Source organism: Pituophis catenifer, unplaced genomic scaffold (assembly GCF_029215685.1).
Source record: "Pituophis catenifer annectens isolate HBS135680 unplaced genomic scaffold, rPitCat1.0.hap2 SCAF_7, whole genome shotgun sequence".
Classification (NCBI taxonomy): Eukaryota; Metazoa; Chordata; class Lepidosauria; order Squamata; family Colubridae; genus Pituophis; species Pituophis catenifer.
This window is the reverse complement of record NW_027256887.1, coordinates 56,778,593-56,805,710: the sequence shown is the minus strand read 5'-3', so window position 1 is coordinate 56,805,710 and position 27,118 is coordinate 56,778,593. Positions and strand designations below refer to the sequence as shown.

The following is a 27,118-nucleotide window of genomic DNA, read 5'->3' as shown; positions in this document are numbered from 1 at the left end:
TTCTGAATCTATTTCTATCAATGCATTATACAACCTTTTTATATGCATTTGACTTTGATCTCTAATCTGTTTTACCAAGTTCTCCTCATTTTGCAAAATACCAATTTTCTGATCTTCTCTCCATCTAACTTACAACTGTACATATTGAAACCATGTTTGAATTATCCTTTCTTCTCTTAGTTGATTCAAAGATTTTAATTGTAGTATACCTCTTTCCTTGTTAAGAAGCTTTTTGTATGTAATCACATCTTGTTTTTGCTCTACACTTATATTCTTTATTGCATGTCTGGGTATTGCCCACATTGGTAACTTCTCGTCTAATTTATACTTATACTTTTTCCAGACACGCAATAAAGCATTCCTTAATATATGACTTTTAAAAGTCTTATCCACTTTCTTATCATATAATTAATAAGCATGCCACCCGTAAACCAAATCATATCCCTCAATATTCAGTATTCTTTCTTCTGTTGAGTTCATCCAATCACTCATTGCTGATAGGGCAGCTGCCTCATAATATAGTCTTAAATTGGGCATTTTGAGACCTCCTCTTTCACATGTATCCTGCATTATTTTTTGTTTTATTCTCAGTCTCTTCCCTGCCCAGACAAAATTATTAATATCCTTCTGCCATATCTTCAAATTTTCATCTTTTTTAAGTATTGGTATCATTTGAAAAAGAAACAAAAACTTAGGCAAAACATTCATTTTACTGCTGCTATTCTTCCTAACAAGGATAATTGTAATTTTTTCCAATTTTCCATCTCTCTCTGTATTTTTTGCCACAACGGATCATAGTTATGCGTGAATAATTTTGCATTTGATGTCATAATATAAACCCCCCAAATACTTAACTTTTTTTACTATTTCAAATCCTGTTAATCTTTTTTTTTTTTTAATTTGACTTATATGCCGCCCTTCTCCGGAGACTCAGGGCGGCTTACAATGTGCTCAGCAATAGCCTTCATCCTTTTGTATATTTTATACAAAGTCAGCTTATTGCCCCCACAACTGGTCCTCAATTTACCTACCTTAGAAAGGATGGAAGGCTGAGTCAACCTTGAGCCTTGGCGAGATTTGAACCTGCAGTAATTTCAGGCAGCTGGTCTTAATAACCAGCTTAATAACAGGGTGCCTTAGACCACTGTACTACCAAGGCTCTTTCTAATTCATCTTTTTGATTTGTAGTCATGTTTTTAGTTATTATCTTCGTTTTCCCTGCATTTATTTTAAATCCAGATACTTGCCCATATTGCTTAATTATATCCATTAAACCTACAACGGACTGTAATGGTTGGGTTAAAGTAACAACCAAATCGTCTTTGAATGCTCATACTCTGTAATCATACTGCCTAATTTAAATTCCATTTATTTTGTCCGACCCACGTATCTTACTCAACAAAAATTCCAAAGTCAAGATGAACAATAATGGAGACAAGGGACATCCTTGTCTTGTTCCTTTTTCTATATTAAAAGTATCTGTTAAACTACCATTAATTATTATTTGCGCTGTTTGTTTCTGATATATTGCCTTAATAGATTGTGTAAAATATTCTCCAAACTGCATCTTTTCTATTATTTTCAATAAGTGCCAATTCAATCGATCAAATGCTTTCTCCGCATCAAGAAATATTAGCGCCGCAGGGATTTGGTTGTTCTTCCCCAAATACTCTAATAGGTTAACCACTTGCCTTACATTACTCTTCATTTGTCTACCATTTATAAAACCAGTTTGATCATTATGAATCATTTGTTGCATGACTGTCATTAACCTATTTGCTAGTATTTTAGCAAAAATCTTATAATCTGTATTTAAAAGTGATATAGGCCTATAATTTTTTGGCTGAGTATGATCTTGCTCCTCTTTTGGAATCAGAGAAATAAAAGCTGTCCTCCAGGATGGGGGTACATCTCCTCCAGATTGTATGTTGGTAAATAACTCTTTGAGTGGTCCCACAATTTCTAACTGCAAGTGTTTATAATAAGCAGCTGTCAAACCATCCGTCCGCTTTACCCACTTTCAACTGCTTAATTGCAAACATAATCTCTTCAGAAGAGATTGGTTGATTTAAACCCTCCGTTTGCTCTCTTGTAATTATAGGATTATTCTCTTTCTGTAAATATCTATCTACATCTATACTTTGAATTTTATCACTAGCATACAACCTCGTATAAAATTCTAAAAATGCTTTTTTAATCATATTTTGCTGATAAACCTCTTTACAGTTATATTCTATTTTCTCTATGATCTGTGATTTTTGTTTTTTCCTTAACAAATATGCTAACCATCTCCCTGGTTTATTAGCATTGCAAAAAGTATTATGTTTAGCATATTGCAAATTAGTTGCGACCTGATCTGCCATTAGCATATTAAATTGCCCTCGCAATAAGTTAATTGCCCCTTTTATTTTCTTGTCTGCTGGGTTCAATATCAAAACTTGTTCTTTTTTTTTAATTTCCTCTTCTAAATCTTCCTTTTTTTTCCTGTCTACGTCTATGTTTATTATTCAAATATATCAAAATACCTCTCCTTTATGCTTTACTTGCATCCCAAACCATTTCCATAGATGTACCCTTATGCATATTTATAATGAAAAATTCTTTCATAAATTTTTTACATTCTTTTACATTTTCCTCATATCTAAACAGATTTTCATTTAACCTCCAAGACCTCTTAAATCCCATTCCATACTCTAGTTCCATCCAAACTGGACTATGATCCGTTAAAACTCTTGGACAAATCTTTGTCTTCTTCATCCTAGAAAAAGATCATTAGTAATTAATATGAAATCAATCCTAGAGAAAGATTGATGTCTATCAGAAAAAAAGGTAAAGTCTTTTTTTCAGAGTTCCTCTCTCGCCAGATATCTCTCAACTCCATATCATCCATCATTTCAAAAAACGATTTTGGCAATCTAGCACGCATTGAGATATTTTGCAAGAGCCCCTTCTTATCTTTTTTAGTGCCCAAAACTCCATTCCAATCGCCCAATAAAATGCATGATTTGTAATCCCATTGTAGTAACTTGGAATGTAAAATCTTATAAAATTTTTCCTGTTGTTGGTTCGGTGCATATACTCCAATTAAAAGTATTTTTTCTCCTTTTATTAAAAGTTCAATTGCTATAAATCTTCCTTGATCATCTGCTTCAATTAATTTGGCAATTAAGTCTTTTTTTAGGTATATAACTATACCATTCTTCTTCTCAGGAGCAGATGCAACAAAATGTATACCTAACCTTGCATTTATTAAATATTTTTTATCTTTATTTCTAATATGAGTCTCTTGTAAACAGATTACATCATTTTTAAACTGTTTCAAATAATGAAATATTTTTCTCCTCTTTTGTGGTGAATTTAGGCCATTAACATTCCAAGTCAGAAATCTAGTTGCCATTCTTGTCCCCCTGAAGCTTTTGGACCATCTGCTGGAAATCTCCATGCATTTTGCTTTTTGGCCTTCCTCCTCCCAATGCTTCTGTTTTTGTAGTTTCTTGAATCATCTGAAGTTGCTGCACTCTTAATTCTTCTTGACACTTGGCTGCCGCTCGGGTCTGTCTTTGATCCTTAGGTTCTTCTATCTCCAAGGCTTGAACAGTAGTCGAAAGTTGTATTAAATCTTCTTGAGTAATCAAAGCTCCCCTTTGTGCCTGTGCCAGCAATTCTTCCTTCTCCCCTTTTCTTGCCCCCTCTGCTTCCGTCTTCCTTCTAACTTCTGGGGACTGTGGGCATCCAGCCTTTAGTACATTGGTGTAAAAATCTCTTGCCTTCCACACTGAGTTAAGACGATATCTCTCTCCTGAATAGTTCACCACTAGTCCAGCTGGAACCTCCCATCTGTACTGTATCTGACGGTTTCTCAGTTCTTCCACCAGAAAGGCATAATCCCTTCTGGCTCTCAACATTTTGGGGGGGATTTCTTTCAGTATTAAAACCTCCTGCCCTGCACTTGAAGTTTGTTTTTAAAAGTGACTTGTAGGATTTCATTATGTATTCTCCTTGTTGTAAAATAAACTACAATGTCTCTTGGTAGATGTTTCTGTCTGGCAACCCATGAATTGACACAGTAAATTTTGTCAATTTGCCATTCAAGATTTGCTTTTTGATCTCCCATTATCTGTGCAAATGCTTCTGAAAGAATCTCTCTCAAATTCTCTTGCTTATTTTCTTTGAGGCCTCTTATTCTCAAAGCAAATTCCATATCTCTATATTGTATCATTATCACATCGGCCTCAACTCTTTCCATCTTATTCTGGACATCTCCCACTTTATTTTCCAAATTCTCATTAGACTGCTTAATTTCTTCCACTTTTTCATCTATTGCCTCAATATGGCCTGCCAGATCTTGGACTGTCATGATAATATCTTCTCTAATTTCCTGATTACGTTTTTGAATGAACTCATTAATTTGAGCCGTCTCCTCAGCAACATCTCGAATTTTATCCTCAATCACCGAAGCAATTTTTTTTTCTATAACAGAGGCTTGTGTTTTAAGGGCTTCCTGCAACATTTCAAGTGTTAATATTGGTGGTTCCGTTGGAACAGAGAGAGATTGCAATTTGGACATTTGAGCTGGTGAGCTCCCAGCACTTTTAGGAACAATAGTCTTTATTTCTTTTGAAGCCATTTTTAGTTTCCAGCAAATTTAGTTTAAATTTATTCAGCAACCAGAACAACAAATCCACCAAATCCAGAGATTTCCAGTCTTTAAATGATATCAATCCTTTTTTATAAAAAAAACAACAACACTGCTATAGTCTTTTTAACTTTTAATCTTCTTTCTTTCCAAGCAAAAATCTCTAATTTTAGACCGGGGCTGCCAGCGCTAAATGAAACTTTCCTTTTTAACTTTCGCTTTCACGCCCCATTAAAGCTCAATCGCCATCTTGGTTTCACTTTTAGTAAATCAGAAGGAAGTAATACACATTTGAAGTTAAAGTTCAGTACTTGCAAATCTGATCTCTCCTGAGTTTGCTCAGCCTGCTTCCGAATGATGTTTTATTCCAAGCATTGTTTGCAGGGGTGGTCGCAGTGTCTTCTTCTACTTAAAGCAGAAACATCCCGGAGCCGGAGCTCTGTCGGGCTTCCAGGGAGCTCTCACCCTTCGAGCCCCAGAATTGTTCCTATGGCTTCTTGGGGAGCTCTACCTGCACCCGTCTGCTCTCTTCCTCCTCTTTTCCCGGGGAGAAAGTTTTCAAGCTGCTAGACAGCTGATTTGCGCTGTTCTAGCAGCTTTACGAGATCGCGGGGCTGGCACTCACAAAAGGAGCGTCTTCGGCACCTATGGTGCCACCGGAAGTCCCCTCATAGACTCTTTCTAATGAGAGGGCTGTATGAAGATCTTTATATGTGTAGGAGATGACTAGGCTGAGCCCTAGGGAGGTATCAAATGCATCATCAGTCATGAATTCCCTTGTGCCCACAAAATATCTAAGTCCAGCCCTCCTTGAATTCCTTTCTATTCTTAACTTTCCTTGACCATTAGTACCATATTTTCCGGCATATAAGACGACTTTTTAACACATGAAAATCTTCTCAAAAGTCAGGGGTCGTCTTATACGCCGGGTGTCGTTCTCCTGTAACCAGGCAGACCAGCCGGAAAGACTCTGACGAGCCTTAAATGGCTCTGGCGATCCCAGTTTTGCCTGCTAATCAGGCAACTCAGCTGGGATCTCTAGAGCCCAGAGCCCTGTAAAAGGAAAAAAGTTTTCCCCCTCCAGCTTGCTTACCTTAGCTGCTAATCGCAACGCTTGCCTTGCTTTGCTGCCTTGCTTCGCTTGCCTGAATTGATTCCATCAGCAAGCAACTCGCTGCCTGCAATCAAGCTTTTTCTAAGTTTTTTCCCCCTTTGGGAGCTTTAAAAAAAATAGTTAATTGGGGGTTTTTTAGTTGTTCTTTTTTAGACCTAGCCATTTAAAGTTTAGGAAGTTTTAAATTTAGTTTTCATATAAAAATAAAAATAAAATAATATTTGTGCAGCTTTCTGAGATTTAGTGTGTAGTGTTTCACTCTAACTACACAAACACACAAAATCTCACAAAGCTGTATGTGGAATTTTGTGTGTGTAAAGTGTGAAAGTTGTTTTTTGGGGCTTTTTGTGGCTGTGTGAGATTCCTGCTTGTTGCAGGGGCCATTTTGGATCTAGCACAGCTGCTTTTACATTGTGGGTGACCTGTTGTGTTGTGTTGTGTTGTGTTGTGTGTGTGTAAAGTGTGAAAGTTGTTTTTTTGGGTTTTTTGTAGCTGTGTGAGGTTCCTGCTTGTTGCAGGGGCCATTTTGGATCTAGCACAGCTGCTTTTACATTGTGGGTGAGCCTGTTGTGTTGTGTTGTGTTGTGTGTGTGTAAAGTGTGAAAGTTGTTTTTTTGGGTTTTTTGTAGCTGTGTGAGGTTCCTGCTTGTTGCAGGGGCCATTTTGGGTCTAGCACAGCTGCTTTTATATTGTGGGTGAGCCAATTGATGTTTTTTAATTTTTATTTGGTGTGCGTTGGAAGAGGGGTAGTCTTATACGGTGAGTATAGCCCAAACCCTATATTTTAACAGGAAAAGTTGGGGTCGTCTTATATGCCCAGTCATTTTATACGCCGGAAAATATGGTAGCTCAGATTCTTGTAGAGGGCTTAAGCTTGCAATAAATCTTTATACTCATTTGAACTGCCTGAATCTCCTGATTTCCCAGCGCTTGATAATATGCTGTCAAATTAACAATAGATCTGGTGGGGCTCACTTAAGAATTTATGAGTTAATAAAAGATCACTGTAATTATATACAGGTAAAGAATATAACAGATTTTTTTTTCCATCAATGAAAAACCTGGAATGAAGATGCTGAAATTTATTATTTGATTATTTCAATACATTGGGGCCTAAAATGAAACTCTTTACTCTAATTGCTATAATAACTTATATTACCTGCTGAACAATTTGCTATGCAACAGATCTTGTAGGTCAAAGGTAAGGGCATGAATTATGGAGGGTGGAGGCTGACATAATTGATTTCTGTTTTCCAAAGAGGTTGGTCAAAGGTGATTCTAAGAGGGAAAGAATGTTCTGGAGTGAAAGAGATGCTAGTATGATCAATTATATGCCATACGATATCCCCAATCTATTAAGCAGAAGCATTGAATTTAAAGTGGTTGTTATCCTGAAGTTTATGTTCCTCCTCGGTATTTATAAAACCTATAAAACAACTTTCATCTGTTATTTAATTTTTAAATGTTATTAATATTATTGTTTTACTTTCTATTTTTTTTTAATTTTTTAAATATTTTATTAGGTGCTTTGAGTATTAATTAGATTAGAAGGATATTAAGGAATATAAAATAAAAAATTCTCTCTGACTAAAAATCAAATTTGACCAAACTTATTCAACATCTCATTACCTGGTAATCTTTTAGTGAACTCCACAAGCATTTTAACATGGCTAGTGGCCATTTCTGTTAAAACAAGAAAATTTTCTTCTGCACTGTAGTCCTCTTGTAACTGATAATCAAAACAAAATAATCATTAATTATAACTGATAAAAAAATAGGAATCCTAGAAATGAGTTATTAATTTTTCTTTAACAACTATCTGAAATATATAGGATTAAATATCAAATAGTTGAACAATGTATGAACATTACAGAAAAGTGCTTATTTTAGACCACAATAAGAGAAAATAGATGGAGATAATATAGCAGTTTAAAAGTCTCATAATCCTATACACTGCAGATGGAAAATACAGGATGTTCCACATTCAACATTTTGTACAACAAATAAAAACTTTCTGTTCTGCTTGTTAGGAGATCTGAATCCAAATTCTGTGCTTTCACTTGATGCTTGACCAGACCAAATATAAATAGCAGTACTTCAGCTAGAGTGTCAAAATTCAGAAGATGCCCAAATAATGACAAGTTAAAAGTTTTTTTTTTCTTTTTAAACTTTGTCGCCACCTAATGGCCCTCTGAATTTTGTAGCCAATATGGTACAATGGTGTCAAAATAACCATTAAAACCCCTACTGTTCATTGGCGTCATTTGCACACTACTTTAAGCCAAAAATATTGATCACTAAATCATTCTATGACAGATAAGGCATGTATACTTACAAGCTTTTTGGTAACTTCAGGAGGAATCCGCTGTTTATTATAGGAATCCATTATATAACGAAGAAGATTTTGTTGTTCTGGGCTTAATTTTACTTTCTCCTATACTGGCAAAAAAATTAAACCGTAACTGAGCATGATTTTCTACTTCATACATAGATTTAACTACACACATTTGAGCATCTTTCCTGATTTCAATAATATAATGGAATCATTTACTTTTGCATTATAGGTAGCCCACAATCCACCAATTGGAATTAGAATTTCCATCACTAAATTATACAGTCATAAAATGCAACAGCACATGACTACATTATTTAGCAATCACAATCCCAGCAGTCTCTGTTGTTATTGCAGCCCCAGGACCATGCAGTTTGATAAATGAGAAGAGGTTGGAGTCCCAGGCAAACAGTGCAGGGAGGAGGGCATGTTGGTGCTGTGGGGTGTCTGTGTGCTAGAGTACTACAAGTACAAGCAAGTAGACAGGGTCCACAGATGGTTGATGGGTTTGCTAAGGCTGCAGGTAGACTTAACAAAATATAGATGGACTGGTAGGAGCTATGGGAAAGTGCTATAGAGAGTGGATCTGGTGGAGTGGTGCTACTGAGTATGAGATCCATAACGGTATTTGGGAAGAAAAAGTGGCAAAAGCAACTGATGGGTGCAACTTGCAACCTTCCCTGATATCTTCTCCATTGACTTTGCTTGTGGGAAGCCAGCAGGGAAGGTTGAAAATGATGATCAATGACTTCAAAATGCTGCAGTCACCATAGGTGTGAACCGGTTGCCAAGTGCCCAGATTGTGATCATGTGAACTTTGAAGACAAGTCATAAGTATCACACATTCAGTATAGTCAGAACTTTGAATGATTACTAAATGAGGGGTGATAGCTCAAGGACTATCTGTATATATGCAAAAATCAAACAATAAATACTTCTTTTCAATAATGACTTAGACATACATATTTTTTCAAGGGATTCAAGGCTATATCAAGCTAGTAATAATAATAATAATAATAATAATAATAATAATAATAATAATAATAATAATACATTGACTAGTCATTAGTCCACATCAGAATATAAAATGTAGAACAGAAGAGTAGTAAGATCATATGCTATACAAACTATGTGTATATGATGGGAACACCCTATTGCAACCAAGATAAAACTTGTCAGATCTGTAATTAATTAATTCATTGTGCCTTAGAGTCCTGGGGATTGCCTGGACTAGTCTTTACAATTTTATTGGCAAGATTTCAGAAGTGTTTTGCCATTGCCTGCTTTCTGAGGCTGAGAGAGAATGACTGGTTCAAGGTCATCCATCTTATTTTGTGCCTAAGTCAGGACTAGAATTCATGGTCTCCCAATTTCTAGCCAGGCAGCTAAACCCCTACAGTGAATTAGCCCCATTTGTTATTGCATCAATACTCTAGGTCAGTGGTTCTCATCTTTTCTTCATCACTGACCCTCTTAAATACCTTTTGACCCCCAAGACTTAACTCAAGATTTAAATCATAAGATTTCTTAAGCTTTCATGGACCCCCAGTGGTCCACAGACCACAGGTTGAGAAACCCTGCTCTAGATGGTTCATATACCATTCTAAGCCATGGTTTGCTTAATCATGGTTTACTGAATAAATCACAATTGGCTAGTTTCATACCATGATCTATGTTAGAACTAGATAAACAATATTTTTGGGGTGATCATCACACTGAGTATATCATAGTATAAACTGATATACTCTCAAGGCCATCAATGACACTTTTTTCACATAAATAACATCTAAATTATATTTGTACAGTTACTGTATATGGTTTATTCCATCAAACAGAAGACTTACTTATTTGCATTATTTAAAGTTCACCTTTCTATAAGGTAGTAGAAATTTCCTTGTCAGAATTCTTATTCAGTCTTCCATACATACTAAATATATCATACTATAGAACTACAGTAATTTTATTACCTTATACAATTTAGTTGTAGATGACACTTGCTTCAGGTCAGATCTCTCAGGATCTTCACTAATAGTCTCCTCTGGAGGCTGTAACGTGTTTTTTCTTAGTCGTTTTGACTTGCATTGGATTTCAGTTAACAAACCTGAATATGAGAAAATGAATACTTATAATTTGTACAATTGTCACTTATTCATGTTGGTAATTCCAAAAGTAACAAATAAAGACTCAATGTGCAATTACAATCTCCTATACCATCTTTTTTTAAAATTAATTCACATGTTCAGGAAAACTTGTCCAGGGGTAGATGCAACTACATCCATTCCTAGACAAAGTTAGTTTGGCAACTAGGGTCATATGTCCCCAAATGCTGCTGGATGATTCTTCCTATCATTCTGAGGGAAAACAGGAGAAGAAAGATTTTGCTAATTTAATCATCTTCTTGTTCTATGAGAGTCCCTTCTTCCTGGGTGGACCAGCTATGTGAGGCTATAGAGAGAAAGGCAAATCTATGTCCCCAGAAGTATTTTTCATGATGCAGAGACCCAGGTTGAAATAGCTGGGTGGAAATCAAGAGCTCATTTGACATATTATATTAAAACTTAAATCAATTCCAAAAATACATTCTCAGAAAAATTAAAGAGATATTCACTTACTGACATTATTTCAACAAATTATCTGTTCTATTAATACTTGAAACATGGTGGTGGAAACAAAATTGTAAAGTTATTGCCAAAGCTGGATCTATGTCATTCCTCCCACCTATAACAATTGTTCAAAGGAATATAGCCAACTTCGGTCAACATATTTCTCTACTCAGAATATTAAAAATGTAATCTTACTATATCAGTTTAAGAAGATAAAATATTGTTGTCCAACAATACAGAAATGATGATGCAGGGCTATAGCAACCATAACAAATGGAATACTTTTGTGTGTGTGTATATATAGAAATACATTTTTTTCACCTGGGAGAATGAATAAAAGAGACTAAATATTGTTGAGGAAGATATCTATGAAAATGCTTAATTCAGCAATGAATAGTTTTAATATCCTGTATATCATAAAATCATGCACCACAGAAATCAAACTTCCTCTATTACTGAAAGAAGAGGAAATTTAAGGGATTAAAATAACAATTCCACATAATATCTCCAAAGATTAAAATGGCATTTAGAATCACAACATAGGCACTAGACTTAGTGCTGACTGATTGTTTCAGCACTGAGCAAACTGGCATTCTCCAGATGTGTTTAATGTAAATCACATTATGAATACTACCAAAGGGTGACGGTTGCTTCATATGCTAGAGGAAAAAGACATTTTCATATATCCATGAATCAGAAAACACATGGTTATACATAAACCAGGGCCAGATAGCTTATTTCATGCATTCAGATGGATGTCTCTTGTTCTAAATAACAGTACCAAACAGTACTGAACAGAACAACAAATATCTGACAAATGGTTTTATTGTATTAGTTTTCCCCCCCATTTTTTACTGTATTCTTTTATGTCTTTTACTGTATTACAAGAACAGCCATATATCCTTCTAAGCCATTTAATAAAATCTCAGAATTATTTCCAATGACAGGCTTGTCTTTCCAACAAAGCATGAACCCGATTTGAGTGAGGATCACTTTCTACTTTTTGAGCTTAGAAACGTATCTCTAACTAGATCATGATGATTCAGGAATGCACAAATAAAGTAATAAAAACCGTAAGATTGCCCCCTTTTTTGCAGCATAGCAACATTTTACAGGAATAATTGCTGTACTGTCTTATGAGTAAAGGCTCAAAGTCCAAGGCAATGTTAATTTCAAAGAGATCACTTTGCTTAAAGTCAATTTACAAAAAAGTTACAAGTTTAACTATCCGGCAAACCTTGAAGGTTGTTTTTAAACTAAAAATGAACAGCACCACTCCTTATTCGAAGGTAGTTACAACTTGCATGATGTCCTCATTCCTGTACTTTACAAGAATCTGCTTATGTTTAAATTATGAGTTATATGACTCTCATAGTAACAAAGTACAAGTTTCCATTTCAGAGGGAGATTTAAGTCACGGTGCCTTATTGCTGGCCTTTGCTTCACTCAAGACTATCTGAGAAAATGGCCAGCTGGTTTGAAAGTTTCCATTTCCTTGGGCAGCATTAGTTACATTGCCCTATTTTTTCCTGTTTATTTTATTATCAGATACTGAATTACTGACAGTACTGAAGATACACACATTCCCTCTTTCTCTGGGAACAACTTGACTTTATTTTTAAGAAAGCTTATTTTTATGGCAAGCTTACAGATTCATTGAGGGGGGTCTGATCACCGTGGCAGCCTCATTTGTTTGCCTGCTTGTCCACTGAGGGCAGAGAGGGCATATTGCAAGATCTTTGCTTTTAAACTGACAGCATGAGGGAGTCAATTATACTACAATTTTTTTCATTAATTCTGAAATGCTAATAGAGTCTATTGTTTTCTACAAAGCATAAGAGTTGATATAGCATCTAGTGATCAGATTGGGAGGCATATTAAAAATTCAGAGTAGATTAATTTCCGGTATGAACTTAAACTGGTTTGATACTGCAATTATGCTAAAATAACTGAAGCTATCAATAGAAAACACCCAACAGCTTGAATCCTATCCTTGCATATTTACAAAACACAACACATGCCAAGAAAGTAAATTTTAATAAAATACAATTATAAGTCTAATGTTAATTAAGTACAATACCCACAGTGAATCTGATCTTCACTTTTTTCCTAAATGGGTGAATGCAAAGACCATATAATCTTTTCCTAACTATCCATAGCTCCTATATTATATATTTAAAAAATGAAAATAGCTGTATACATACATTCTGCCAGCATTCCTACTGCTTTGCACTTTTGTAGACGGCACTTCTGACATTTTCTCCTCATATACATGTCCATCTCACAGTTTCCTCCATTTTTACACTTATATTCAGCATTTTTAGTGATACTCCTTCTGAAGAAACCTGATGATATATGCAGAATAATATTTCAGATTTAAAACCAATACTAAAATGATTATTATATGAATACCACTAACTTCAGCACTAATTTCAGCAGGCTGGCCTGGCCTAACTCTCCTCTTTTAAATTTTTAATTCGGGATTTTATAAATTGGGTGTTTTAATCTGTGTTTCGGCCAAAATATTTAATAATTTTAAGGGATTTTTAATATTTGTATTATCTGTATTTTATCTTGGCTGTTCACCGCCCTGAGTCCTTTGGGAGTAGGGCGGTATAGAAATTTGATTAATAAATAAATAAATAAATAAATAAATAAACTTAAGATGCTTCTAGTTACACAAATAGATCACAGTAAAAGTTTCTAGGCTGAATTTCTAACGAGTATAAATGGTTAGTTCTAAAATATTGCATATTCTGTTATCCTCTAAGTAGGTTCATATGTCATGCTAAGTTACAATCAACTTTTTTGTTAACCCATAAGCCATCTTTTACCAACCACATAGGCTGAAGTACATATATGAAGTACCAGTCATGGTAGTTTATCATGCTATTTGAACCAAGTTGGCTTACATGTTGTACTGCATTGCAATGTAAATTTGTTGGCCTTGGCTTAGGGTGTTCTGTCATTCCAGTCACAATAACTTGTCATCTTTGGTACATAGTTCCAAACATGTGGTCCTGTCCGATTGGGGCTAAAAACTAAATAAACTTTTGAAAAAAAAAACCTTTGAACAACCATGACCTGGATGATTGAGAGTCTCCATAGGCAAACCCCAACTAAGCAGTAGATTAATGCACTAAATAAGATTTATAGTTGAATCCATCATGTAAAGGCAGCAAAGAATTATCTCTATTCATTACTTAACATCCTTAACATCCTTACTTAACTTAGATTTATTTATCTTAACAAATCGATTATTATCAGATCATTCTGTGTTACTTCTTTGACTATAACTAACTATTATTTTACAGTTTGTACAGTATACTGTAGTTTGTTTTCTAATCCTTTTTAGATATTTTAGAACTCCCCCTCCCTTTTCCCCCTAATTAGTTGGGACTTTTTTTATTTTCTGATTTGTGACTGAATAAAAATTGATTAAATGATTGGTTGATTGCAAAGGCAGCATTTTCAGTTTGAGCAAGGCTTTTGAAAACTAAATTTCCTTAAATACAATATTCTATACCATATATATAGGCTTCTAAATCCACAAAGATATTTTCTGGAGAAATATATTTTCACCCAATTTAGAGTAGAATGCTTGCTACTCTGCTCTGATTTGTTACAGAGTGTTATTTCTAACAATGTTCCTATATATATGCATAGAACAATGTGATACTTGGAGCACACATCTCTCAATCTTTCAATTGTGTGACCAGATTATTGCATGATATTAAATACAAAAGCTATTCCAGGTAAGGAAATTTTCTAGTCCTAGCAAGATAAATGCACTAGAAAGGAATTATAAGATCAATACACCTGCCCTGGTATTTGATTGCATTTCCAACATTTAGCAGGCATGTCTTTAAACATCTTTGCTAGCCTTGTTGGTGGCAAATGCCACCTGTAAAACATTTTATACAGGTTTTATTTGTAGGTAGTTCCCATTGTCAATTTATAATTCCTATCCCAAAGTTTTTGCCATTTATCTAATTCTATAATATATCCAAAGTTTTTTGCCCAAGCTACCATTGTTTCTTTCACTTGTTCATCTTCCCTTTTAAGACTTAATAAATAGCTATATATTTTCTGTATTAATTTTTCATCCATTGCTAGTAGTATCCAATCAAGTGTTGTTGATAGAACTTTATAGAAACCATATATCTTTGCATCTTTCTCATATCTTGATTGTATTTGCAAATATGGCCACCATGCTAGTTCTACCCCTTGGTTTTGTAATTCCTGTTTAGTTTTCAGTTCCCCTTTCTCATTCAAAATATGTTATGTTTTTTCCCCAAGTTTACAACATTTGGATGGATCAGTGCTTCCATTGTTGAAAGCCTGACTGGTATTTTCATGTAATTTTTATTTTAGCTTTTTCCCATACTAAGAGTAGAGCATTCCTTACATACAGTAGTGTCTTTGAAAATATCTATGTATTTTATTCTTTTTATACCATAAAAAGGCATGCCATCCCAATTGAAGATCATGTCCCTCCAGCAATAACAGTCTTCTATTTCTGAGATGTATCAATTCTTTCACCCAAGTTAATGCAGAAGCCTAGTAATAAAGCTTCCAATCCAGCAACCCAAAGCCCCCATTGTTTTTTGATTCTTGCCCTCCTTACTTGATAGTGAAGCAAACCTACTTCTGAAGCTTTTGTTAAACAGTTAATGATCTTGTCACATAGTTCCATCTGTTGACCTCTCTGTAATCACACAACCTTATTATAGTAATACTACTGACAGACATTTATGAATCTAAACAGTATTTCTCAACCTTGGCAATTTTAAGGTAAAATTTGTCCTACCTTTGCAGCCTTCACAAGTCAGGGCATTATAGTGGTACCCAGAGGCCTTGTCACCACAGACAACACACAGCTCTTTATCTTTTGTTCTTCCAGAGAGTAGATCCATCCGAGATTTCTTGGCTACAGGAATGTCTACCAGATCTGTCTCCTTGGTTTGTAAGTTATTAGAGGACATTTTTCCAAGTTCATACATTACAGGGGAGTGCCATTCTTCAGATTGTTGAGGATGAAGACTAAAACTTGAATAATAAGGTGGTAAAGTGATTGGAGGCTGCATTGGGCAAAAATGCATAGAGTTGTACTGTGAGTAGGATGACACATCAGTATCTTTTGCTGCAGAAATCGTTGGATCCGGATGTAAACCTCAATAAGAACACAACATATATTTCTAAGTCAATCTTCTAAGAACAGTTATTTTCACTAAAAATAATCATTGTCATTTTTTCCTCTTGTACATGCTTCGAGAGTATATTAATGTTCAACCATTCTGAGCTGAGATTGTTCAGTGTGCTTCGATGGGTCTCATTATAGTGACACCTTAGATTAACAAATTTGTGATATGAGATGGATGCTTACTTCATTTAGACAGCCCCCTGATTTTATAGATTAAATGAAGGTGTTGCCCTTTATACTGAGTTTTTACTGAATATGGCAGGAGTTTTGTCAATTACATGATTTTACAGAGTATTCATATTGATGAAAATGACAGATATGAATTTAATAGAAATTTTACATTAGTGGATACCCTCTCCCCTGAATGGTCTATTAAATCGAGATTCTACAGCAGGGGTCCCCAACCCCTGGTCCATGAATGGCACTGGACTGCGGCATGCCAGAAACGAGACTGCGCAAACAAGCAAAGCCCCATCCGCGGGATGCAGGTAGCACATGAAACCACGCCCCCTCTGGTCTGTGGAAAACCCTCTCTCCACGGAACCAGTCCCTGGTGCCCAAAAGGTTGGGAGCCTCTGTTCCACTGTGATGGATCTACAACATACATTTTTTAAAAATAAATGTGTTTCTTTTTTCTCATTAACTTCGCTGGATGCTCATTCTTTTTAGATTTGATTGGGTGTCTGTGGATATGTATATAAACTTTATGCAGGAAGATGTGTATGCCAGATGAGGGGACTATACACATATACAACACATATGCCAATTAGTGGTGGATTGTAGGGCTGTGGTAGGGGCTATGGAACAATTTCTATATTGCATATGAAATGTTTCCCCAGGATTCATAGGCTTGCTTTTCCATATAGAAGGCACTCTTTAAAAGTAGACGGGAAAGATGCAATGGAGATTGCTCTCTTGTCTCCTCCCTTCCCTAGGTGAGAGACTACTTAGCTTTCCAAAGAAAAGCCTCTCTCTTTCCCCGTCCCTCACCGCTCCTATCCCAAAGATATTTACATAGTGGAATAAAAATGGTTGTGTGTCCATCTAGCTCTTGGTTCTAAATATTGAACTGCCAGTTGCTAAAACTATATGAGTACATTTGCTGACAAAATCATGTATAAATATTGCTAGACTCCAATGTAGGTGGCTTGTATTGTGTGAACAGAATCAATGAGTTTGAAATTATGATTAAATATTTCTAAGTGAACTCAATGCAAAAACAGTTGCTCTATTCATTTTTCAGTATAAATATTCATAGGAACCATTTTAAAAGTACAGTGCTGAAAATCTGAAATTACTACTTTCTTACAGTTGTTATTTTTCTTTTCAATGAAGGCTGCAATTTGATTCAACCAATAAAACATTTTTTTTTACTAAATAATCAACATTCTATCTCTGTCTTCCCTAAATTTATCTGATACTTTAAAAAGCCATTGAAACTAGTAGCTTTGCTAAATAAAACATTTCAATAGTCAATTATAAATCTTACATAGTGGCATTACAAGGGTTAACAAATGCAAATTCCTTCAAGCAATATCAAATCAGATTATTTCTATCTGATTTTGGTAGCCTTTTCCTCTGTTTTTCCTTTCCCAGATATCCTCACAAACTAACCCAGCCATATTTTAGACTAGAACGAAGACCAAAGCTGTATTTAGAATATAATCAGTATAATCATATAAACATTGGGTTATTTAAGCAAATTATGGTCAAATGAATGAGTAAATTTATTCTGAAAACACAATAAATAAATGATACAATATTGTTTTTTTAACAATTATCTTAAATTATTTTACTTTTTCTCCAATACAGGTGGGAGGAGTTTTCAGAGGAGTAGGACTGAAGAAATATGAGATTGGTGTTTATCAGGATAGATGTATATTATATATGTAACTTTTTGTTACATCATTTGCGTTCATAAACAATACTTTTTGAATATAAGCTATGGACTACAAAAGAAAGATTGACTGATTTCTAAAGAACCATTAAATGCTACTAGCTTATTAATTTATTAAATAAGATTATGTAACAAACACTAGTTTTATCTAGTTAGTAAGCGTCCTTGGTTATCCTTTTAAAATCAAATAAACATTGTAATAATGATAATACTATTAATTACAATATGGAGCATGATGGCTCAGTCGTTAATTATGCTGAATTTGTCAGCTGAAAAGCTGACAGCCTGGGTTCAAGATCCAAGTGCTGTGCAAGAGGGTGAGCTCCCCTTATTTGCCTCAGCTCCTACCCACCTAGCAGTTCAAAAGCATGCAAATGCAAGTAGATAAATAGGTACCACATAGGTGGGAAAGTAACAACATTCTGTGCGCCTCAGCATATAGTCATGCTGGCCATATGACCACAGTATCTTCAGTGTCTTCAGACAATGCTGATTCCCTTGGCTAAGAAACAGGGATGAGCACCGCCCCCTAGAGTCAGACGTGACTGGAGAGAGGAAACCTTTTCCTTATTAATCACAATGTTATTCACAATTGGAATGTTGTATTATCAAATTATCAGAAGTTAATATACTTGAGTCTTAATATTATATTTCAATTTCTCAAACCAAATAGTCTACATGTTTTAGAGTATTTTCAACCTACCTATGCTGATTGGGGCAAGATGACAGCTGTAGTCTAATACATCTGGAGGATACCAGGAAGGAGAACATTGGTCTACCACAAATCAAAAACAAGAAGAACCAAAATCACCATATTAGAAATTATTGTGTTGAGTAAGAAAATGCTCACTAGGTAGTTCCAAACTGAATCAGTTATACATACAAAAAGAAATAATAGTATTTGGATGTCTTAGGTCATAAACAGCAGTGTCTAGGCATGGTTTCACTATAACTGCTATAAAATGATCTTATCTAGTATTAAGAATAGCAAATGAGTAAATTGGCCTGATATCTTACCTTTTAAGAGCACACCACTTTGACAATTTAAGTAGCGTTCCTGACAATTTTGTAATTTTGTAATATGGTTTTTCTTCTGCTTTCTTAATTTCCAAACCTCTAATCACAAATGATAAGTAAAACTTCCGCTGAGACCAGCCAAGGAAACAGTAGGGCAGAGGTTACACAGTTTACTGATTAACTTTATCATGAGAAATAAGTTGAGGAAATAGCTATGACAAGTGTCCAGCCCAATTTGGTGAAATTTAGAAAAATTGCTCTCAGAAGAAGCATTCATAACTATAGGCTTGCATGCTGTATTATTTCTTATGTATTTCTTGTTTTTTTAATGAATTATAAAAATACTGCTTGATAAAATAAGCCAATCAACCAATATAATTCACAATGGAAAAAAATTATATGAAAATTTATTCTATCCCTATGACAAGGACATCTGAAACCATTACTGAAACTGCTGTGGGAAATGAACTGCTTCATCAAGATGCCTCATTGTAACAGCCAGCAAGTCAATATGACAGTATTGTAAATAGGTCGACTGCTTGATACCAAATTATATTTTCCTCTTGTATTTGCCAGAGTTGTTTCTAGAGAAGGACTGCTCTTTGCCTCATAGGGAAACACATGTTATTCTTTCCCCTCCCCCCAAGATAAGAGATCTATTGGGAGAATCACCTCCGTGTTAAAAATATAAATGACTTGATTGAAGCATGTTTATAAACAAGGGAATTCTGGAGGAGGTTGGGGGCTTTTCATCATGTCTCAAGTTGGCCAAATGCTTTATGCTGTTGCTGGCCATCAGTATATTCCAATCAGCTTTTTCTGCAATGCAGTCCTGCTACCAGCTGGGCTCCTCTCATTTCACTGGCCAATGGTTCTGAATCCAAGTTGAGTGATCTGCTGCCATGTGGGAATATACCACATTAGCTGCCTGCCACTGACAAAAGGTGAGGGAGAAATTAACTCCTACCAAAAAGAATCAGCGTTCAAAAAAACATGGTGAGGAATACTGTGGAGTTACTGATTACCATGGCAAAGATATCCAAATAAAATTATTACATTCATTATATAGCTTATTTGTTGTACACATATGTCCAAATAATGCTAACTATGTAATATATGAAAAAAATCACTATTTACTCAAACTATTTTACTGTTCATTTTATAAAAAAACAGTTGTATACTGAAAGCAATACACACACACACACACACACACACATATATATTGTGTTAAATTTATATTTACTGACAAAGAAATAAAGGGAGGCTAGTATAGATCTATTTCAAGCTATTTAGCTCTCATCATATATATATATATATATATATATATATATATATATATATATATATATATATATATATATGTAGGTCTTTGGTTATTCGGGTCTTCTCCCACGTAAAATTGGAAGTGTCTTGGCGACGTTTCGACGAAGTCTCATTCGTCATCTTCAGGCTGGTGTTCTCGGCTTCGTGCTTCCAGGAGCAAGCAAGTGCTCCTGGAAGCAAGCAAGTGCTCCTGGAAGCACGAAGCCGAGAACACCAGCCTGAAGATGACGAATGAGACTTCGTCGAAACGTCGCCAAGACACTTCCAATTTTACGTGGGAGAAGACCCGAATAACCAAAGACCTACATACAAACACCCGCGAAAACCTGAGAAAACATATATATATATATATATATATATATATATATATATATATATATATATATATATATATGTGGATTGTATTTTATACACTCTCAGAAAATCTTTTCTATTCTAAAACCTGATGTCACCTGCTCATTGCTTGCAAAACCCATCTAGTCTTATCTTTTGGCTGAGCTGATGGGATGCCCTTATATGCTGACAGCTGAAAACAGAAAAGCTGTGACAGACAGACTAAAGGAAGTATTATGAGGAAGATGGAAAGATAAACAGCTGAGGGGAAGAGGCAGAGAGCAGGAATAATTCAGACATTCAAAGAATGCAGAAGAATCGCAAAGGAAAAACAGTTAACACCCCCTCCCATCTTCTCCATGGTCAAGACTTCACTCCAGATCACCACATTCTTTCATCTATATTTTCAAACAAAACAAAACAAAACCTACACAAGAGTTTATGAATTTCTCACATGATATATACTTTGACTAAATGTAAATGTTGCTGAATGATGGGGAAAGACATTTGGACAGAGCCAAGAAATAGAATTGGTTGAACCACAGAATTGATTGAAGAGAATACTTATGGTTCAAGGCTAAACTGAGGGTTACTTGGTACTCTCTGAGGTTGGTGGTTTTCCTTCAGATGTTTCATTGCCAAACTAGGTAACATTAACAAAATATTTGCAAGAAAACCACCAAGGTCAAAGACCATCAAGAACCATAGAATGGTTGAACAGCTGAGGAGTCTGAATTCTTGAATGTTCAATAATTAGACTGTAATCTTTTTTATACTGAGCAAAGCACTGACTGATATTTGCTATCCAGAATTTCAGACAGGAACTTTTTAGTGAAGGACACTAGCTGGGATCTTTTTCTATACAGCAGGGGTGTCAAACTCGCGGCGTCATATTGTTGTTACATGATGTATCGCAACTTTTCTCCCCTTTGTTAATCTGGGGTGGGCATGGCTTCCGCATGATGCATCCGGCCTACAATCCGTGAGTTTGACACACCTGCTATACAGTATATGTGTTCTCCTATTGCATTAATAGTGTGCTTTACCATTGAATTGCCTTTTTTTCTTTAATTTTATTTAGTTATTTACTGTGTTATTATTCATTCATTTTATAGCATCAACAAAAACTAACTGGGGCATTTCTAAAAATAGTCAATTAGTTAAAATTATGGAGAACTGTATTTTATTTATTTATTTATTTCCTTTATTATTTTTTACAGATAACTGAAGCTGGCAAATATATCCAAGATACCAGTGGTGGGTTTCAATTATTTTTGCTACCGGTTCTGTGGGCGTGGCTTGGTGGGCATGGCTTGGTGGGCATGGCAGGGGAAGGATACCGTAAAATCTCCATTCCCACCCCACTCCAGGGGAAGGATACTGTAAAACCTCTATTCCCTCCCCAATCCAGGGGAAGATTACTGCAAAATCCCCATTTCCTCCCGATCAGCTGGGACTTGGGAGGCAGAGAATAGATGGGGGCGGGGCCAGTCAGAATTTTTACTACCGGTTCTCCAAAGTACTCAAAATTTCCATTACCGGTTCTCCAGAACTGGTCAGAACCTGCTGAAACACACCTCTGCAACATACCTTCCTCCTCCTATTTTCCTCACAGCAACCACCCTAGGAGGTACATTGGGTTGAGAGAGAGTGACTGGCCCAAGGTCACCCAGTCGGCTTTCATGGTTAAGATAGGACTAGATTGACTGTCTCTTGCTTTCTAGCCTGGTGCCTTAACCACTAGACCAAACTGACTCTCTGTTAGCTTTCTTTCATTATAAATATTGTATTTCTATTAATGTAAGTTCTGATTTACCAAATAAATTAGGACCTTCAGAAAGAAAAAATCCATCTGGTGAAGATAGCTGGGGATGGTTGATCAAGTTCATCTCTGATGCCATAGAATCTTTAATGTAAGATTTGCAAACAGCGATGAAACCTAATAAAAAATAATATTATTAGTAAAAAAAATACAAAATACTGGGACTTGCTGATCAAGGTTGAATGCTTATGGAAAAAGAAATTTATTGTTATAGCAATTGTGACTGGAGTCCTTGGACAATACTTAAAGCTTATCTAGAAATATTAAATTTATCAGACGTTAATTTTACAAAAACAAAACAAAAGCCCACCACTCGGTTTGGAACTGCCTATATTCTTAATAATTCTTAGAACCTTGGTTAGGATTTGACAGCAAATAAAAACAAACCTTATAGTCTTCCATGTGGATCATCCCATGTATGTAATACTACAGTGTGATTGTTTTCAGGCTAAGAGACTTCCCATTTTTAAAATAGATACACTTGCCTAAAACTCATGCTGGAAAGTATTACTGTCAGGACCCAAATTGTTGGGAGCAATATGCTGACTCTGTAAACCACTTAGAGAGGGCTGTAAAGCACCGTAAAGCGTCATATAAGTCTAACTGCTATTGCTATATTCATTAAGTCTTTGTCCATCCACAAGTCATATGCCATTATCCATGAAGGCATTCTCATACTGCTATTGGGGGCAGTGTTGAAAGAGAGCTGTTTTAGATTATGATAGCCCCAAAATTAGGAATTTGGTAGCACTTTTTTGACACATTTTATTTAAAAATAATAACCTTTCAGGAGCTGTTGTTTACTTCATCAGAAGCTTAGTCCATATTAATATAACATGCTTCAAATAGATTCATATTTTGGTGGAAATATTCCACATTTTGAACAAACTCATCTATTCATTTATTATTTATTAGCCTTCATCCATGGGCTACTGTATTTAAGGTGTCTCACTGTCAAACATCAAAGTATTGGAAAATACAAAGTTATTGGAATTGTTTTAGTGGACATTAAAATGTCTGAACTAAGATATAATCCAACATACTGTTCACAGGCTCTCTTCTGATAATATTTATCTGACATTTCCAGCATCATGTATATATACTAATATTATATTAATATTGTATTATTACATTCTATGTATTATAGAGAGCAATTCAATCATATTTATACATTTTGATCACATGACTAACTTTATCTCATTGTAAAGGCAGGGTAAACAATAAATTAGCAAATATTCTGAAAATAATTCCAAGTATTCATTATTTCCAAGATATATATTTATTGATGATCAAGTAAACTCTGTAAAATCAACTAGTCATTTCTACATAAGCATAACATTTCCCTAGATATTAGTGTTGCCATATTCAGGCCTTTTTCAATCTTGCATATTTAGCTGTATATGAATTACAATTCCAAAGCTTTTGCAATCTTGGAAAAAAAAATCTGGGAAACCTCACAAATTTGAAGACACATGATTTACAACGTACACATGATTTACAACGGCCATGTACAGCTATTTTATATTAAAATTATCAAATTAAAATTTAAACTTGTATTATTATACAATTGTCTATTAATACTGTTTAGATAAAAGAATCTAATTTCTTTGCATAATTATTTATCTCTATGCAAGCTTTCTATTACTTTCCTTATATGAATCTTTATGGCTTTTGCATAGGAAGTAAGGCCAAATTCTTATTTTGCATCCTGGTTTGTTTCATCACTATTAATCGAATTAATCTCACTTGGCTGGGTCCACAAATTATGCCAAACCAAAGCCAGATAAGCTACATTATGGCTTAATGTAATGTGTGAATTGAATCCATATATTTCAGTTTTGTTCATTGAAATTTATTGAAATCAATACTGTTAGAGTATGCAATCAAATTCATATTTTTATCTTTGGATAGAAATATTCATCAATTAAGCATTTGTATTAAAACATTTATTAGAAAAGGTTAAAAAAATGGCTATTGTACTTAAAGTGACGCACCGTCTTATATGTACTGAGCATTACAATCATTGCCTTCATTTGTGTTCTGATATTTTATTGCAGCCTCTATGTATGGTGTTGTGCTGTTGCCCATATTTTTAATTTTATTTTGAAGTAAGATAAACCCATGAGAAATGAATGAATAAAGAATGACACTCTCTTAGAGTATTTGTACATCCAATTAAATGTGTCCCTTTATCAACCAAAGTAATAGCACTGCCAGGTGTCAGGCCTATGTGATCATTATCAGATCAATGCCAGCCCAGAGATTCTATGAAAAATGTTTATACTAAGAAAGTAATGTAAAGACAAGTTTTATATTTCCTCTTAAAAGAGAAATAAAATCATACAATGAAGAGTAATGATGAGGTACTTAGTGATATTAATGTCAAATTCTCACAAGAATTTTTTTAAATATTGGAAGAAAGAAAAAGGATTATCAGAACCACTGAATTGGAAGTGGCTGTTATAATAAAGAAAATTCATTTCACCTTTGTCAATAAAATTAATGCTAAAAAGAATACGGAAAGGTGATTTTGCATCGCACAAGATCCTATGCTTGTAAATCCGTAATAATAATTAATTTTTTCTGTTTTTTTTTTTCTTTCATATTACACACCATGGCAAAACTTCACATTTTTGGATCTGCAGCAGAAATATAAAACAAATATCAAATTTCATCAGGACACTTGCTAAATTTAATGAAAAAATGATCATAAGCCAATTTGAAAGTTTATGTAATTATTAATTAATATTTAATCAATCATCAATATATTTCAACAATGGAAAAAACAGTGCTTTGGCAGCTAATCCCCACAGATTAATGCAAATTATAATTTTTTAAAATAGGAGTCCTTTATCACACACTAAATAAATAACAATGCCCTATTTTTCACTTTATTGCAAATTCTTGTACTAATTCATGTGTTAGTCAAAACTTCCAATTAGACAAAATGAATGAAATTGCAGAAAACAACGCACTCAAAATTATAAATTATCCAAACTACAAGCATTAAGCAACCTGTACCTGATATCATGTGTTCATAGAATCGGCGATTTTGCTTTGAATTGAAACTCCTAATGATTTTTCAGCAGGAACATTTTTGTTTTGATTTTCACTTTCACAGGATTGTTCAGTGAAAACATGACCACTTTAGCGGAGTTCTCCCCTCTCCATTGACTCAATTCTGCAGTAGACAAAGTTTACTCATTAACAGTACTTTCTATCTAAACAGGCTTGAAATACAGGAACTTTATAAACTGGATACAGCACAGTTCCTGGGCAGGATATGTTGCTTATCGTGATTGGTTGAAGATTCTTATTGGGCAGTAACTAAAAAGTATGTTGACAAATGCCAGTTTATGCTTCTTTGAATAAGACAACCAAAAGGTGTATGAGATCAAGGCCAATTCCAGGTATTGAAAACGGCAGGAAAGTGCCAGAAATAGTGCAGCTATGTTTATGCCTTTTTAACAACTATTTAATTGTAACTTAAATATTCTGAAAACAAGTTAATTATCATCACAGTGATAATCTGATATCATCACCAGAAATGCCAATTAAAACTGCTACAATTCCCATCCACATAGCCACAGCTAAGAAATGTACACATTCATCTTGCACTGAGATTAAGAAAGATTTAGCCTAACAAATGTTAGGTGAATGTTTATGTACATTTATTTATTCTTGCAGAATTTATTTATTCTTTAAACTATTTCTGTATGAAATGTGTTATCAGAACATCATTTGGCTGAATCAAACCAAACACGGATTATTCCAAAACATAATTGCCAATTAAATGCAGGTCAACAGGACATGAGCAAAATACCCTTTTACTTCAGATCTCAATAAAGATCTGTTATTGAGAACAAATCTTAATAGATAGAGCTACTTCCTCAGAAATCTATACAATTCATAATTTTATGAATGAAATCCACGAACAGATGCATACACCCTCTCACACACCTGTTAGCATATGAGGAGACAAGAATTATAGGGAAATTTAGCTTGATAACAGTAATGCCTGTTTCTTTCTGATATGTAAACTGATAAGATGGAATACATTGGAATAAAACTCAAAGAAATCAAAATTATATATCAAAATAACATTTTAAAATATATTTTGGCATCTATCATTCCTACCATTTTGAAACATCCCTCTATAATTTTAAATGTTGTCTGCTTTTACACCCTGTTCTATCCTTTTTTCATATGAATGCAGTTAGTCTGTTAAGTTTCAGATGAATTCCAAATCATAACATAGTATTATCTTTTAAAATAAATAGCTGTTTTATTTCAAATGGTGCCTACTATAAATTACTGATCCCATTACTCTCTTTCATTCCTTAGTCATTACATCTGATATCAGCTGCTTCTCAGAGTTTCTATGAGTTTCTCATCTCCCAATGCTGTACACATAATCAGAATGTACATTTGCAAGACATTTTGTTTGCAATCTAATCTATAATTTATGAATTATTATTAGGAATTAAATATGATAGTGGTAGTATGTCGTATATGTTAAAAACTGAAAGGAAATATTGTGCAGAATGTTGGCTTGTTTTCAAAGATAAAACCGTTTATGACTTTCAAAAATAAGTGTAACATAAAATCTCTTTTAAACATTTACTGTATATGCTTATTTTATTCATTTAATCATTGACCTAACTATTGCTCCATCTCTTCAGTACTTAGGCCTTTAAAGTCAACAGATAATAATGTGAAATAAATAAAACCTTTGTCACCCACTGCTACATAAGATTTTACGTAACTCCCCTAAAAATAAGAAACCTTTGTACAGCCTGCCAGTAATATACATTGTATCACAAAACAGGTAATCAAAT

The 27,118-nt window shown here is 34.6% G+C and overlaps 1 protein-coding gene across 1 annotated transcript in view; it reads right to left on the bottom strand.

Annotated features, from left to right (window-relative positions):
• NR1H4 (nuclear receptor subfamily 1 group H member 4) overlaps nt 1-25,326 on the bottom strand; it is a 46,030-nt gene extending 20,704 nt beyond the window's left edge. The window contains exons 1-8 of the mRNA XM_070947112.1: nt 25,302-25,326; nt 22,275-22,397; nt 18,489-18,560; nt 15,496-15,858; nt 12,890-13,030; nt 10,050-10,183; nt 8,086-8,184; nt 7,380-7,479 (exon numbers count right to left, since the gene is read on the bottom strand). Coding sequence (XP_070803213.1) covers nt 7,380-7,479; nt 8,086-8,184; nt 10,050-10,183; nt 12,890-13,030; nt 15,496-15,858; nt 18,489-18,560; nt 22,275-22,397; nt 25,302-25,311 — 1,042 coding nt within the window. The 5' untranslated portion in view covers nt 25,312-25,326. The remainder of the gene's footprint in view (nt 1-7,379; nt 7,480-8,085; nt 8,185-10,049; nt 10,184-12,889; nt 13,031-15,495; nt 15,859-18,488; nt 18,561-22,274; nt 22,398-25,301) is intronic.
• Nucleotides 25,327-27,118: the final 1,792 nt, after the last annotated feature.